Raw genomic sequence first — 17,904 nt, 5'->3', positions numbered from 1 at the left:
CAAACGGTGGTAAAGGATTATTTGCATACAAAAAAACAATTCCGAAAAACAAAAAAATTGCAAATTATACAGGAAGACATCTTACCTCAAGTCAAGTAATAAGAAAATATGGTGATGGTTTAGCAGAATACGCAATTTGCGATAAAGGAAAATGTGTTGATGCTAATGAAACAACTGATGGTGCACCAAGATATGCAAATGATGCCCGAGGATCACGCTTTAAAAACAACTCGTTTTTACTTGGAAAAAAATTTAATTATTTCTTAAAATCATCAAAAAACATTAAACCACACCAAGAAATATTTACTAATTATGGTAGAGAATATTGGAAAAAAAAGTAAAAAAGTAAAATATTTTGTAAATAAATAATATTTTTTATTGAATAAAATATATTTTTACATAAATGTTTTTAATTAATTAATTAAGTACACAAATTGATTTCAACTAAAATATCGATCCCAATATTGGTGCTAACAATGGTAATATTCCTCCTTTTGACCTCTTCTTTTACCTTACATACATCTGACCTCTATATGCACCTTTACCCAATTGATTATTTGCAATTTCAAATGCTTTATCCATTAAGGGTGAATTTACAAATTTTTTTGCTTTAGAACCCAGTATTCCTGATTTTGCTATAGCTCTGGCAGCTTTTGCAGATTTTAGCGCTAAATGTTTTTTACTTAATGCTTTTTTAAATCCAGATTTAAGTGTATTGCGAATTTTAGAAAATTTAATAAATCCTCCTTTTTGTCGTCTCCCTCCTCTTTGACGTCTCCCCATTTTTTTAGTAATTTTAAAAAAATATTATTTCAGAAATTCAAAATGTGATTTTTAAAAAAAATCTATATATATATGTTATAACAATTGTACTACTTCTGCATAAATAAACAGATATTGCTTCCCATGCATATATTTATTGAATTTGCTTACTATTTATTTTACTTATTTATTCTTTTTAAAAATAAAAATAAAAAATGTATAAAAGAAAACGAAAAAAATTAAAAAGAGAAATATAGAAAAAGCACAAGAGGAGGAATTATTGGTGGACTAGCAGGATTGGCATTAAAGGTATTGTTCCAGCTATAGCCGGTGGAGTTGTTAAAAAAAATATTTAAATAATAAATTAATAAGGAATAATTTCTTTGTGATGAAACAAAAAATGTGTAAAAGGAAAAGAAAAAGGAAAAATTATTGTATAAGAGGATCAATAAAAAAAATAAAACAAAAGGGAGGTGGTTATTTAAAGACAATGATGAATGAAAATAGAAAAAATAGAAAATTTGTATTTAATTAATCAATTATTTCCATTAAAATTAAAAAAAAATAATTCGTATCTATCAAGTCCATTTTTTTTTAAAATAAATAAAATATCATTACAAGTTGACGTATGAAAATTAGGATCTCTATCAAATATTAAACCAATTTGCTCAAACGTTAAAAAAGTACGTGTTGTTAATGTAAAATTAGGTTTTTCTAATTGTTTACATTTTATAATAAGTAAAGTTATAAAATCCTCAAACAATATATTACAATATATACAAGATAATATATGCCGTGCATAATCCGTATAAATTTCGTTTTCTATTAAAAAATTATAAATTACATCTTTATTTACATTTTTCAATTTTATTTTTTCAATTGTATTAAAAAATTTTTTACAAGATATATAAATTTTTACATCAGTAACATGTTGAAAAAAATATCTATATAACGTATTACACTCTAAACCTAAATGAAAACTATCTTTTTTTACAACCTGAGAATCATGCAAATAAATTTTGAAATAATCATATAAAATTTTATTCGTTTGTTTATCTACATTAAAATAATGATATCTGCAACAAAAATTTTCATTAAATAATAATATTTTTTTATGTTGCATATAAACTTTGGGTAACCAATAAGTCGAAATTAAATAAAGATGTTCGGTATTTTCATTCTCCCAACAACGTATTATCCCTACTGTTCCATATAGAAATTCAATGAAATCTACATTTTGTAGACGGTTTGAATTTTTCATCATTTGAAAAGATTTAAAATAAAGCGAATATTTTAAATCTTCTACAGTAACTTAATTTTAAGCACTTTCATTAGTGACAGGGTTCTTTTCAATTTTAATAAACAACTGCATACAAAATACAACGGATATAACAATGGATGACCAGGATATTCGTTCAATAAAATGGCAAATACTTGGATAGATAAAAATCCATATCGTTAAACTATAAAAAATATAATAAACGTTAATTCTTTGAGGTTATGTAATGGGTGAAATACACAAAAACGGTATCAAATATAACCAATTTCTTTGTCACTATGTTATCTGCAAAGAAATACTAATAAAACCATTTAAAAATGAAACAATTGATTTTTAATAGCATATTCATTTATATACATTGTATAGTTAGAGTTAATATCAACTCGTGGTTTATATTGATTATAATAAAAATTACAAGTATGTCCACCAAAATGTCCTACACGACAAAAAATATATCCATTGTGATCTATAACAGCACATGACTTTTGATATAATGTTTTTCCATTATTCAATTTCCAAAAAATTACTAATGAAAAAAAAAGTATCATTAATTTAGTTTAACTCGTTTCATAGCTTTTTTGTCAGATATTATTTTTCTTTTCTGACCTTTCTTTTTATTAAATTCAATTTTATCATTGTCATATTCTTCTTCTTCCATATAATTGTCTTCTTCAGTATCATTATTTCCGTCTTTTTTTAAACCCGCATAAATTTTATTCAACAATCCATTTGGGTTTAATAAAGTACAATCCATATTTCCTTTTTTCAAAATTTTTAATAGAAAATTGTCTTTAATTTGAAAATGATCCTTTCTTTGTATCTTTCCACGAATAAAATGAAAGAAATCAGCTTCAATATAGTCCAGTACTAATTTTGCTAAGGTTAACTTGAGCCTTACACAATAATAGCACTTTTGACAGTTCTGAAATTTACTTTCGCCTAGTTCTTTAAATAAGTTCATAACTCTATTTTTTGAAATACCCATAATTTTTCCTAGCAAAAATTAACATAAAATCTATTATACTTTTTAAAACCATACCCTGATTCTTTGCATTATGCAAATAAAATATTTAAAACTTTATCAAGATCTTTAACATCATAAAAGTTCTTTTCATATGTCTAACTTTTATAATAAATGTTTTTCATCCATAATAAAAATTCTAAGGTAATTGATATACGTCTTTAAAATAACATTTTATAATAAAAAGCCAGTATGTTATTTCATCAGTGTGACGCAAATACTCTTTCAAATGATCCATTAACTGTTTTCTATACCGTGTGATCATCTATAATTTTTTTCCATAAATAATATCATACTTCGTAAGTAAAAGCAAATAATATTAAATTCATACCTTAATTTCAAACAACGTATAGTCCTTCGATAGTATTTGGAAGATCTCAATAAACAGACTTTATTAGTCTCAATAAACAGACTTTAGCGTAGCTAGAAGCGTTAATGCAATTGTGATATTAAGAAATTGGTTCGTAAATAAAACCAAATAGTATTAACTTCTTACCTATTTCAAACAACGTAAAGTCTTTGCGATAGTATTTGGAAGGTCTCAATAAACAGACTTTAACGTAGCTAGAGAGAAATTAGTTCGTGAATAAAACAAAATACTATTAAATTCTTAAACTTTATTTCAAACAACGTATTGTCTTTCGGAATAGTATTTGGAAGAAACAATAAACAGCGTAACTAGAAAAATGCAATTGCGTTCTTAAAAAATTTGAATAAATAAACGCAAATAATAGTAAAATGTTAGATTTCTTACCATTATTTGGAGACTCTCAAGTAAACAGACTTTAACGTAACTAGAGAAACGTTAATGCAATTGCGTATTAAAATTAGCTTGTAAATAAAGGAAAATTCTTACCAGTACAATTTTCTCCTAAACAAATAACAGTGGTTCACGATTTCCAACAAGATTCCCACCGATTTCCAACAAGATAACTTCAACAGAGCTGAGAAACTTCGATGCAGTTGTGATATTTACATTCTTAAATACTCTCGTTACAACAAAATACCCTTTGTTTCCGTTTCACCTTGAACGTTCGTATCTACATCTCAATACACTGTACCTTTGTTTGCTAGTTGCCCTTGAACATTCGAGAACACAAACAACCCCATTTACTGTCATCATATCAATTAAATATCAATTAAACATCTGTGACTGGTACAATCTGACACTGACTTCAACAGAATCGAAAATGAACGTTTGTATTAAAACAAGATACAAAAATTGTTTTCACCTCTTTAATATATTTAATAATCAAAGCGTTTTGAGTTGTGACAAAATCGCAAGTTTTAATCTATAGAATCACACCTAAATTCAAAACAGAATACCGTAAACTCTAGAGAATACTAATAATATCTTAAACAAAATCCGTTTGCTGTCATCACATCTATTAAGCAATTATCTTCAATACCTGTGACTGGTACAATCTGACACTGACTTCAACAAAATCGAAAATATGCATTTTGCATTACAAAGATGTAAAAATTATTTTCACCGCTTTAATGTATTTAATAAACAAAACGATGTATCTTATAATAAAAAGCATGTTTAATACATAGAATCACACCTAAATTCAAAACAGAACACAAATAATATCTCAAACAAAGACCATTGGTTGTCATCACATTTATTAAAATTATCTTCCAATGCTGTCATCACATTTATTAAAGTATAATCTTCAACAAAATCGAAATATGAGATTTGTATTAAAATTTTGTAAAATTCTAACATTTTCTGTACAATTTTATCACATTTAACATAATTTCGCGTTCTTTTTGTAATTTTTTGATTGCTTTGATTTCATCTTTACACACCCGAAAATATCGATGTACTTTAACTTGATCGTAATTTTGTTCTTTTAATTCAGAGTGCATCATCTCTAATATGTCTTCTATAAATCCCTTGAGGGTGTCGATCGAATTTCACATTTATATATCTCATCATCTATTCTATTGTACCAATCCCATCTGGTGTCAAACCCATTATGATACACGAGTTACAAAACACTCTTTAACCTTCAACTACCAACAATCGATACAATTTGTGTTGTGACAAAAACGCAAGTTTAATATATAAAGAAACAATTTCTTACAAATAAATTCAAAACAGAATTATGTAAATTTTAGACAATACTAATAATAACTAAAATAAAATCCATTTGCTGTCATACATCTATTAAGCAATTATCTAATGGGTAATGATGGAATCTGATACTGCTAGCTTCAACAAAATCAAAATATAAGTTTTATTAGAAAATCTAAATGCAATTTTTTTCAACACATTAATGTAGTGAATACTCGATCGGTTTATGTTATTACAAAAATGCTAAGTTTTAACATATGTGAAACAAGTAAACAACAGTATGTTTCACTGGGTCAAAAGGTTATATTTGTGCAAAAATTGATCTATAAAATTCAAGCATTTGTTTCGTTTACTTCACTTGCAAGCATACACTTATCGCAAAGACAGTGAGAAAAACGGAAACAAAGAAAAGATGGGAAAATGTCAAAAGAAAGAGTTCTACGATACAAAAGACGAAGAAAAAAAAACAACATAATATAAAATATATTAAAATATACAATCATATTTGGAAAGAGGTTTGCGACGAGATGGTAGAGTTTATTGAAAAAGAAACAAAACAATTTGAAGAAATCTTCGAACTAAATAAAAACAAATAGAAGAAGAAGAAAGAGAAAAAAGAAAAAGTAATTAGAAAATCTAAAGATTATTTAGATTTTATTTTTTTAGATGTTGACATGTCTGACAATGAAAAACAACTGCATGTTAATCGTCTAAACAAAATATTTGAAGAGTTATATTAAAATTGTTATATGAACTATATTTCATCACTTTGAAGTTCTTCATCCAACTTAGCTTGTGCTAATATTAATTTTACTTGAGTATTTTCTTTTATTTTTTCATAATCAGTTAACAATTGTTTAAACAATGCATTCATCTTGTAAATCTTGAACATCTTTTAAATATTCAATATGCTTTGCTTCATTTTGTTTTTCTTTTTCCAACTCATCTTTTAAAGCTTGAATTTCTTTTGAAAACTTCGTTCATTTTGCTTCATTTTGCATTAGCTTCTCTCTCGTTTCTTCTAATTCACTCTGCAAGTCAAGTATTTCTTTTCTAAATTCGTTAAGTTTTTTATAATTTTCGGTAAGTTCGATGTTTACATCATCATCATCAGATATATAATAAAATTTTCTTTTGAGCCAATGCGATGTGTTCGGACTTTCATCTTCAGATGTATTTGGAGTTGAAATGTGTGATGTATTTGCGTTTGATTCTTGTGATTCCATTTTATAAACAAACTTAACAAATATATGACACGTTAGTTGTTCAATGCATACAATTTCAAAAAACAGGTCTTTCATATACCCCACCAATATTAAAAAAAACCCAAAAAAATTCAAGCAATGCAAATATGAAGCGTTCAAGGTTATCGTGCATGTAATAACCATATATAGTAATAAAAACATGTAGTAATTCTTCATTGAGGTCAAAAAATGCAAAACATCTCAATTAGTAACTTCTAGACACTCAGTAATGTCAATCAATCAACTTGAAAAGTCAAGGTTATATTCTAAATTTAAGCAAAAAATGGTATCAGATTGTACCAAGTACAATCAAGGGTGTATAGCAAGTTCACCCAAGGGTAATAATACCATAAATAGATTAAATGAAAGGAAATACAATTTTATATCAAATTCCAGTAGTATATAAGAGCTTGCTCGTTAACAATTTCTTTATTATAAAGAAAAAAATGGGCTCAAACGTGTCATATGAAGATTTTTTACTCTATTTGAAAGATAAAAGAAACAAAACTCGCTTCGATATATTTATAAAAAATAAAGAAAAAAATTAAAAGCAAAAAAAAAGAAGAAAATCAATTTCAAGAAGAAAATCTATTTCAAGAGAATAATGAATATCCTCTCTACAAACACCCATATATTTTTCTACATCATCTGGTAAACTAAGCGATCTGGTTGTCGTGATGATTTGTGATATATATAATACTTTATCCATATTAAATTTGCATTTGAAGACCGCAACCATTTTTCGAAATTTCAGCAATTAATACAATAATTCTGTACAAAACAGTCATTTTACCAGTAAGAAATTATATTATGCAATACCAGCTACTTTTACCATCTTATATATATCATATAGTTACTATTACAATTTTTTCAATAATATTTTTATAAAACACTTTAACTAAATCCAATTGTGTAATGTGCTTATAAAATTCTTTTTCATCATGATCATAAAAGTAGTCTTCCAATTTTTCTATAAATATGTCAATACTATCTTTTAGCTGATTATCATCCCTTCATCATAATTTGAAATTAAATTTTCTTCCATCTTCAATTTCTTTATTAAAAATAATCATTCCACCACCATCAATGAATTTAGATATATATTCTGATTTCATAATAATTTGACTTAAATCTTTTTCTTCATCAAAATCTTCATCGCTCAAATATAAAAGTAATGCTATGATTTGAAGATTTTACCATTATCAATTAGACAGCAAAACATTCAAATGAAAATAAATCTTTTATTGAAGATTTTACATTAAAAAGCGATAAAAGGGTAAGAAATTCAGATTTTTTTAAAAAAGAAAAAAAAAATATGATGAAAAAATTGAGAAATTCTTATTTTTATAAAATAAGAAATATGTTTTTTATTTATTTACTAAAAAATGTAATATATAAATCCTTAATATCAATGTAGAGTAGATAACCACATTGGTATTGGATAAAAAAAGATGGAAAAAAATGATGTGGATAACCCTTCCAAAAATTATGGTGGATTTGGAAATATTTCATATAGAAAACCGCAAACATTTCATGAATTTAATAATTTTAATTCACACCGTATTTCTCCTCTAAAAATATGTAAGCAATCAACATGTACAAAATGTATCTATTGTGAAATTGAATCTTCTGTAAATTCAAAAGTTTTTTCTGAATTTAACAAAATAATACCAGTAATAAAAGGAGAAATAAAAAAAATTGAAGAAAGACTTACAGAGAAAATTGATGAATTAATAAATCATCTAAGAATAGAATTTGAGTTTAATATAAAAGAAATGTGTGAAAAAGTAGAAAAAGATATAAAGTAAGAAAAAAAGATTTTTTATTAATTCAAAATAAAATTATTTGGGTAAAAATGTTTGTACTTATAAAAAATAAAATAAAAACCCATAAAGGAAGGATTACAATGATTAGCTACTAGTAATCAATGTGAGGCTTGCTTTCATGGTATTATTACATGATGTGAAGAAACTAATAAATGCATCAAGACGAAATACAAGAGAAAATATTAAACCAGTTAACTGTATTAACTATGTTGAAAAACACTCTAAAGAATATCCCAATGGAAAATGTATTTTCAGCTACAATGCAAATGAATTTCTTTGGAGAGGAAATATTATTCATTGGTTGAATAATCAACAAGAAAAAATTCAACAGAATCAACTTTATTATGAAGGAGATGATGAGCTTTTTCAATTTCCATATAAATCAAATAGAGGTGAAGTTGAATATGTTCCCTATTCTTTTTATTTATGGATAAGGCAAAAAAAATATAAATATGTTGGTGTTTGCAATCGTTTGAAGTCGTTTTTTAAGAAATAACTCAAAGCAATAAAAGAAACCCTCATTTACAATGTGTGTACAATGCGACATAACGTCTTCTACAAATTCTTTTACATGCGTTTGTGTACAAATAGAAGATTGGATTAATTGGTTTTGGGACAACAAAGTTGGTGAAAAGACAGTCATATTTGCGATTCTTTCTTGTCGATGATATATTGAAACGAAACAATTTATACCATCAGTAAATTGGACTTTGGCAAAATTTAGAATGTGTAACATACAAGTTGGGTCAAGTTTTTATTCATGTCTTTGTTTACAAATAGAAGATTGGCTTAACTGGTTTTGGGATGAAGAATTTGGTGAAAAAGTTGATTCCTTTTATCGTTTCTTTAATGTTGTTGAAGCATTGAAGCGTGACAATTTGTATCATCAATAAATTGGACTTTGGACTTTCCATATTATCATTTTAAAAATTGGACTTTGGACTTTTATCAATGTAATTATTTTCTATTGTATTTGAAATATATCTTTTTATAAAATCTTCTTACTTATATATTTTATATTACTCTTATTCACTATTCACTATTCTATATATATATGTATATTATCACAGGCTCACCCTTCTCTATTTTATATTTACTACCGCTGACACCATCAAAACGATCCCCGTTTTTTTATTATAAGATGTATTATGACTATTTTAGACATAATACATTTTATAATAAAAAAAACCTACGATGATATATATATATATATTAGTTAACTACTGCTTTCTTTTTCCCGAAAAGTTAATTGAATTTAGAAAAGACGGTGAACAGGATGATATATAGGCATCGTTCTCAAAATGCAGAGCAAATAGTCGAGTTCTTTTTAGGTTTGTAACCCTTTCTTTTACAAATTTCAATCCAAATTTTTTCTCGTTTTTTTTCATCTGTATTTTTTACGCCGTTTGGGAAAGTGAAAAAATGAATAGAATGGTCAGAATTATTTTTGCTGTTACTGTAACATCCATATACTGCGCAGTACATGATCGCTGAAATCTTTCGCAAATCTGCCTTCTGCAATACGACTCTAATTCATCAAATTTGTATGACCAGTTCATACACCAATAACTACAACTTTTCCGAACTCCCGAACCAACGCTTGCAAGCTATATTTATGTATAATTAGTCGGAAGTGGTTTTTGGGCGTCTACATATGACGCACAACTTTGCCATCCCGTTTCTACCTACATCCTACCACAATGGCGCATGCGGTGAAGTGTTCTCTTAACATGACTATACTATTTTACATCAACATAATATCCGTTATATCTTATGATCTATAATATGACATAGTCACACACTACACAACATAACATTACAATTTACAACAAAATCTGCTGTCTACAAAATACAATTCTTAAAACTTTCTTCTATTTGTAATCATCTCTCAGACTTTGGCGAATATGTTTCATGAAGCTTTAGCTGTCATATTTGTTGATGTTTTTAATCGTCTACGATTTCCTACGAGTGGAAATGAACATGGACACGAACAAGCTCCGATACAACCATACAAAATGTATACTGAATATATAAATAAATAACTTATTTTTCTTTATTTATTTCATTATGTATATTGCATGTACATGATGTAAAAAGTGTGAAAAACGTTTTTAAGAATAATTCACACTGACTTCATCAAAACACATATAAAAGTATATTGTGTTACCAGATATGCCTCCCAGTTGTGACTTCATTGCATAAATCTGCATATCTCATTATATTCAAAACAAATCAAAATGGTTGGCGGAACTTTGAAATTGAGTCAGAAAAACCTTTGTTACATGAAGACAAAAACTTTGGTTGAACTAACAAAGGTATATTATAAGTCTATGCGATATTTCCGTTAATTAAGCCTAACTTAAATTATCGTCCAATGTCCGTTAATCCAATGGGTCAAGTCATTTCCGTTGTTAGTCTTTGTTAGTTTTTTGTGACAGATTTAGACAAATGCCACACATCATATTGGTGATCAATATAAGGGTGTTTGTTTTTCATAGCACTGGCAATTTTTTCCCCAAATGTGACTTAAAAAAGGGAAATTATGTACAAATAATTAGGAAACTATACGTTCATACTTTACATCAAGGAAACTACACCTAAATTCTATGCACGATTATTATTATTATTATTATTATTATTATTATGTAGGATTATTTTCTAACCATAATGAATCTAAATTACACAACAATGTTTTATTATTATTCAATGTTATTCAATGTTATTATTATTATTATTATTATTATTATGTAGGATTATTTTCTAACCATAATGAATCTAAATTACGTAACCATGTTTTATTATTATTCAATGTTATTCATGGCAATAGACTGGGTTCACATCAGTAGAAACTGTTGTTAAGGTCGAATTCAGTGGACAAGCAAACGAAGCAAACGGCATTACAGCACAGTTTCCACACAAATAAACCTTAGTATTTTTTAAAAAATAATATTAATCAATAGTTAAATTCTCTATGTAGTGCAGAAACTGTGCGATAATGGCTTTTATGGATATGAAACCGTTCTATTAAAACAGAATACAAATAACCAGCTCAATACTTGCAGGTAAGCTATAAAAGTTGCTTGTGTATACTTATGGATAAAAATTCTGACGTTTCGAAAAGAAACTTTTTGTGATTAGGAGAAGCATTTTGAGGCAAGTTTGTTATGACTGCAATGACTTTACATAAGGCTTTGAGCAGCAATTGACGATATGGCTTCAAATACAAGCTGCTGACATATTTCTTCTCCTATGCACCGGATGCCCTAGCTGCAGCATTTCAACTCATTTTTGAAAATATTGAATCAAACAAACAAAAAATTGCATATTTATTTTCACAGGACAGACAAAGTTTTAAGACCAACATGTGAGGGCGGAGTTCCCCTTTAAAGATCTTGTTCTGAGGATTACAAATATGTTCTTACTATCCTGGCTCGAATTCGTGGAGCATTTCTACAGCTTGAGAAAGGTAGAGCATTTTTGCGTTAATTAATATTTGCGGTACTTAACTGACATGTTTATATATACCTAATTTTGAAGAAATTAACATGCTGCAACATACTTGTGTTTGGTATCATCTTAAAGATCCTGTTTTGAGGATTACAAATATGGTTGTATTATCCTGGCCCAAATTCGTGTACCAGTATACTTGTGTTTAGTATAATCTTAAAGATCTTGTTGTGAGGATTACAAATAGGAAGAAAAATGTTTTGTTTGTTTCTTTGAATGAACATATCATATAGATTATAAACAACATATAATTACAATAACAGCTCGCAAAAAACATTTTTTGGCGTTTTAGTTAATAAATTTCCTTAAGAACGAAAAAAACTTACATGCAGTATATTAAAGAACAAGCCAAACAAAACAGGATAGCAGATGGCAAAATGATTATGTCTTCGTGTATACTTTTAGTGCTTCAAACAAGGTCTAATACAACAGGGACCTAAATTTGCCCCATCAGGGCGAATTTTATTGTTTGATAATGAATAGTTGTTTGTAATAATGATTGGACACAGGAAAGATGTTTTTCAGAATATTTTATTTTTTAGAGATTGTTTTAAACTTTTTCTTATGGATAACGTCTTGACTCCCTGCAAAAGATGGTAAGAACAATGTAAGATAACAAAAGGAATTCATATTTATTTTTTGCATTGTTTTGAAATAAGTTTTGTGTTTGATTGGTCAAATAGTTTCAGAATCAGAATGTTTTCTTTTTATTCTGCGCGAATATAGTTTAAAAAGCTCTTTTTTTGTACACTTCACTACTTAATTGATCAATTAAATTTTTAATCTTTTTGGTATATGTTTAATGAAAATCGTTTCACCTTGTAAATATATTTATGACTATTTGGCCACGCCATCCTCCGCAGCCACGCCATTGGGCTATGCCGACTACGCCGTCCGCCGGGGCCTCTCCGGCTACCCTGCTTCCTCGACGCGGTTTGGTAGGGCACTCTTCAGGGGCGTGCCCCACCTTATTGCATCTGTAAAAATTCTGAAATAATAAAGTAATAAAATCAACATATATAATTTGTGCGAACAAGTGTGACATTAGTTTAAACTTACTGATTTCTTCTTGCTTTTCGACGTCTGCTAAAAAGTTGCGAACGATAGACATTAGAGATTTTCCATGCCCAACAAAATACAAAAAAAAACATGTATTATAATTGGAAACCTGTTCTCGTTGAAGTTTCTCCTGATTTGGTCATGTTAAAGAAAAATATAAATACATACTTAGGCATTACAATACTTAGTTTTGCATTTCGCAAAATGCATTTAGATGGTTGTTATAAAAAGCGAGGGTGAATTTTACAGTGTTGCAGAGCTGCTTTTTATACTATATTCATTGGCATTCGCTTAACATGAAATAAGATCATAAAGATGTTCAGTTATCATACATGTATAAGTACTATGTTAAGCACAAGTACAAAAAAACACTCTTAGTCGATATATTGTAAAAATTATGCAACAAACCTTTTTGCTTCTTTCGATTTGTTTCTTCTGATTAAGATGATTCATAAAAAAGAGATATTTTGCGTAGGTTTGAGTCAGCTGCATGCACATGTATTTAGCTATTAACATTTTTGAAATTTTATATCTATTCTGAAGAACTGGCTCACCTTTATCCCCCCTCTATCGTTTGTTTTGAGTATCTGAAACAAAGAACACACATTAAACTGATTGGATAACATGCATGTTAATAAACACAATTTTTTTGAGACTATTCTATCTCATAAGCACGTTTAAGTAAGGTTGATGGTGATGTAATAAAATTGAATCAACTATTGTTGAACATTTCACACTTTGCCATAAACACAAGTTGCAATATTTCTTTTCACTTAATGCAGAAAACTAAGAAACTGCAAAAATGTTACTTATCGTTTTACCATTCCGTGCTTCTTTTCAGCCATTTCTAAATAGAAAATAATGTTTATCATTAGTTGTACAGTGTGAACAAACTTATGGTCTTATGACCAGCGCCGATATCCAACAGTGGCAAATATGCCATGTGCTCCACGATCCATGCTAAAGGTAGTAACAATGCGTCATAGGGTACCGCGATAAGAAAATGCCTTGGGCACCGTAGGACGCTACTAAAGACGATACTAAACACAAGTATATTGCAGCGTGTTAACTTCTTCAAAATTAGGTATAAATAAACATGTCAGTTAAGTACAGCAAATATTAATTAAAAGTCATAAGTATTTTCTAAGCTTTAGAATTGCTCCACGAATTTGGGCCATGATAATAAGAACATATTTGTAATCCTCTTAACAAGATCTTTAAGACGATACTAAACACAAGTATATTGCAGGGTATTAAAGGTCACCTGAAATGCTTGATATAACTTTGCTTCATATGAAAGCTTAGCTAATGATTAGCCTATTCGCCAAATTTGAAAGTCCAATGTTTTATATTTTATGAGATATGGTCTTCTGAATTCATGACATTGACGATTTCCGAAGGCCGAATTCAAATAGCGCGAGCGAATTTGAATTACCCAAGCTAGGCGAGTTTGACGTAATAGTTGCCATTGCATGTTTTTTCTCAGTGCAGCCAGTAGCAGTAAAAATTAAATTTCGCCAATTTTCTTTTTGTTGTTGCTGCTATTATTAATGCGTGTTTATCTCGATGTCTTCAACGGAGGAAGAAGTCGAATTTGACATCGAATATATTGCTACGGAGGTCCAGCCTTACATGTTTGAACCGCTAGCTAGTAGCAATAATGTTGAAACTGACGAAGATCTGTCTTCGTCGTCGTCAATGGACAGCTCATCTGACGAATATACTCACAGGATTGGAAATACAAACTGGTGCGTTGCTTTTTTTCATGATTAACATTTCAGATCGCGTCATAAAATTCTTTTCTTTATTTTAATGGCAGGTGTGAGTGTGGACACTGTGTGGCGATGACAACCGGCCGGGAAAGCATTTGTTGCCATGAGGAACCAAGACAGACCCTAAAATTCATGGTGACCATTTATGCATCACAGAAGAACAAGAGTTTCACATGGTCTGCATCAACGAAACAGTCGTTAGAACAGCTATGGTTGTATTCATTCACGATCACGGGGCAATACCAGACGCTCCAGAAACCGAGTCAGTTTCAGCTTTTTTGATATCTCCTCATATATCGACAATAATTTGCTTATGTTTGATTTTGTTTTGTTTCCCAGAACTTTGCGTTACACTGCCTATAGGCAATGGACAGCATGGATACATGGAAAGCTTGGCAAGAAATATCGACTTCCTATACCATCCTGTGCTGTTAAAGAAATAAGGAAAGCATTTCCTTCACCTTCTGGCATATATAAAGGCTTTGAATATGCACAGCATTTATAAATACCTGTGAGTGTTAGACTTCAGTTTAGTTAAGATTGAATCGTGAAGTATGTTGTTGCACTGCTGTTACTTTATCAACTTTTTCAACTCTACTAGTCAGTGGATCTGGTATTTTTTGTTGTCTTTCTGTTGCAATTGCTTGGTTTAAACTGGAATTAGCATGTCTGCACCTTATCACTTCCTCCATTAGTTGTTTCACATAGTCTGTAAAACAGGGGGAGAAGAATTAAACTGAGAAGTGCAAGAAATGTACCATCAGTAGAACAATTATTTGGCTTTTGAGTGCTAAAACTTGTCCTTACCATAAGTACTATCAATTTTAACACCTTTGATGACTCCACATGACTGTCTTGATTTGGGGTGAGACACTTTCCACATTAATTCCCATTTTCTTTGTATGCCTTTGTTCTTTACTTCCATTTTCATTGAAATAGAGAGCAGCAATCAGTAATCTAAAAATTTAATTTTACTTTTTAGTGTGCCACCTTGCAATCATTTTCAGTATGAAAACAACATTGTTTATTGTTTGTTTACCTAGCTTGCATTGCCTTATAAAAGAAATGTGTATGCTTTGGTGCATATAGTATAACAACTCGATGAAAACCTTCAAGAGCTGATGTTTGTTTCTCATGGCTGAGCTTCCCAATATCTTTCATGAGATACCAGCTTTCAACAATCGATGCCAATTCAGTAAATGCTCTAGATCCTTGGAAAAAAGATAGAAAATTTTATGGTGCCCATTTATGTCATATGTTGACAAATAACACCACATTGTGGCATTGGCTGGCAATTGAAGTTTGTTGATAAAGAAAGTATCAATTACTGTAAATAACTATTGTCTTATACCAGAGCATTTAGGATTAATTTGTACCTTTCTTTATCCATAAGCGAGGCTCAAGAGTACCATGCTCACATTTTGGAAATAATTCGCTATGACCATCATGAATGTTGCAAATGTGATTCAGCAATGATAGCCATTTAGCCTTAAGTAGTTTCTCATCACCACCACTACTTGCAGCACACCAGTAGACATGGTTAGATATTGACTGTGCCCAATCAAGTAGCAATCTACATCCACTCTTCTTACCCGGCTGCGATTACCTTTTTTTTGATACCTGTAGAAAAAAAATAGACACTGTACATTGGTTAAAAATTGTAATGCAAAACATAGCAATAACTGATCAAAATATCATGAAATTAAATGCAATTAGAAAAATTCTAAAACCTCTTAATCACTTGGTAATTTATGATTATAAAGATACTCTTTGATCAAATCAGGAAGTACTTTATTTTAAGACCCATTGCTGTACTTTGAGCAGCTTTTGGTAGCCTTAATTTTACCTTTTGCCACATGCCAAACATCAAATAGTGCTTCACTCCTGGCTGTTGGGTTTTCATGTATTTTTTAACTTGGCAATGCCTGTCTGTGATAAGATGAATCACTTGAAGATTGTGTGACTGAATAAGTTTAAAAGATCTTTTCAGTCCTTCCAATTCCATTGCCCCTGAATTTGCAACTTCATTTGACTGTAATAGATATATTAATGTAAATAAAATCATACAGTGTTTGGGATATGCATGTCTGCAAGTATGCATGTATGTTGGTGTATATCACATGATTTAGTTACACACATTGTATTCATGTTGTATAAGTACATTACACATTTCCTAAAATGTGTTTGCCACAATACTGTTTTGAATACAATACTATAAACTAATGAATTGAGCTAGTTACCTAAACTAATTGTGTGTCTAGAATTTTATTGCTTTCTAAATCCATGCAGCTGTATGAGCAATATTTTGCACAATAGCCTGGTGAATCACATCGTCCATCACCCCCAATAACAACCTGCTTTCCCTGACGCTCTGTCATCATAATAGTCTGGTGCTTTTTCCAAACATTCAAAACACTTGGAATAAGATATCTACTTTGTATATAGTTGTAGCACCTTTCAGTAATGAACTGTACATTTGCTTGTTGAAAATATTGCAGGATTTTGGATGGGCTGTTACCACTAAATAGAATACTGGCAGATGGCAAGAGATTACCCAATGGCATCTGACTATGAGTAGGTTGACTATTCCAATTATTAAGAAAGCCATTTGAGCATTTAGCGATGATGTTCACCATGCTTCCAATGCTTCTGGTTGATATCTTGCAGTGACCACCACAGTGTCGACACTGAGAGAACAACTTTCTTAGACAGCTGTCAAAAACTATATATTTTTTTTGAGTAACATCATTTTCCCTATAACATGGAAAAATTACTTATTTTTTATATGAATGTTATCTTGCTCTGTAAAATACTTGAAATGAACTTATGTTTTGGGTTATCTTATTTCAAAATGATGCAGACTAACTTACTCGGCAAATGATGCTTCATCATCTGACGATTCAAATTCGCTGAAACTAAGATATTCATCTGCGGTACTGTTGTTTTCCGAAGTGCTTATTTCAGCATCTGATAGGAAATCATCATCATTGTCGTTTTCATCTACGGATAAACTACTTTCCGTTTGAGTGCTTCTTGCATTTGTCGTGATAATTTCGGTTTCTGTCACTGTGCAACGGAATAACATAATTAAGGAAACACTTTTCAAAATGTTTATTTTCCGCTGAGTTCATGTAAAAAATTAACCTTGAGACGTCACTTGTGCATTCGTTTGAGTGCGTTTGCCTTCCGTTTGAGTGCGTTTGCCCTTCGACTGGGATTTTTTTATCAGATTGACACTTTACATGTCTGCGTTTCTACATCATCAAGCAACAGTTTAGGCTTTTGCACAAAACAAAACTGCATTGCATTCCCTTACCACTTTGTCAGTTTGTGTTCCATTGTCACTTATGTTAC

General features: G+C 29.7%; 1 protein-coding gene and 1 long non-coding RNA gene across 3 annotated transcripts; one reads left to right on the top strand and one right to left on the bottom strand.

Moving 5' to 3' along the window:
- Nucleotides 1-12,248: 12,248 nt before the first annotated feature.
- Nucleotides 12,249-13,706, bottom strand: LOC124457840. The gene is made up of 7 exons (XM_047008023.1): nt 13,600-13,706; nt 13,333-13,365; nt 13,187-13,213; nt 12,888-12,908; nt 12,779-12,805; nt 12,538-12,707; nt 12,249-12,303 (listed from the first exon to the last, which is right to left on the bottom strand). Exons 1-7 carry the CDS (start codon nt 13,648-13,650, stop codon nt 12,282-12,284), a joined length of 351 nt encoding a protein of 116 aa, XP_046863979.1. The 5' UTR covers nt 13,651-13,706; the 3' UTR covers nt 12,249-12,281.
- A 963-nt stretch (nt 13,707-14,669) lies between these two features.
- LOC124457841 lies at nt 14,670-16,032 on the top strand. 2 transcript variants are annotated; one of them, XR_006952828.1, is made up of 3 exons: nt 14,670-14,812; nt 14,890-15,061; nt 15,594-16,032. It is a non-coding gene; the product is annotated as an uncharacterized LOC124457841 (long non-coding RNA). The 2 variants fall into 2 exon arrangements; XR_006952829.1 differs by having other exon boundaries at nt 15,533-16,032.
- The last annotated feature ends 1,872 nt before the right edge of the window (nt 16,033-17,904 follow it).

Source organism: Xenia sp. Carnegie-2017, unplaced genomic scaffold, assembly GCF_021976095.1.
Source record: "Xenia sp. Carnegie-2017 unplaced genomic scaffold, XeniaSp_v1 HiC_scaffold_6, whole genome shotgun sequence".
Classification (NCBI taxonomy): Eukaryota; Metazoa; Cnidaria; class Anthozoa; order Malacalcyonacea; family Xeniidae; genus Xenia; species Xenia sp. Carnegie-2017.
Note: the sequence above shows the minus strand (reverse complement) of the source record. Positions and strands in the feature narration are given on the sequence as shown.

What these genes read in the sequence shown, in the direction of transcription:
- LOC124457840 (XM_047008023.1), bottom strand. Translation starts at nt 13,650, where the DNA reads ATGATAAACATTATTTTCTATTTAGAAATGGCTGAAAAGAAGCACGGA. An exon ending in CTGAAAAGAAGCACGGAATG is followed by an intron (nt 13,366 to 13,599) that starts GTAAAACGATAA and finishes TCTTTGTTTCAG; the next exon opens with ATACTCAAAACAAACGATAG. An exon ending in CGAAAAGCAAGAAGAAATCA is followed by an intron (nt 12,708 to 12,778) that starts GTAAGTTTAAAC and finishes TTATTATTTCAG; the next exon opens with AATTTTTACAGATGCAATAA.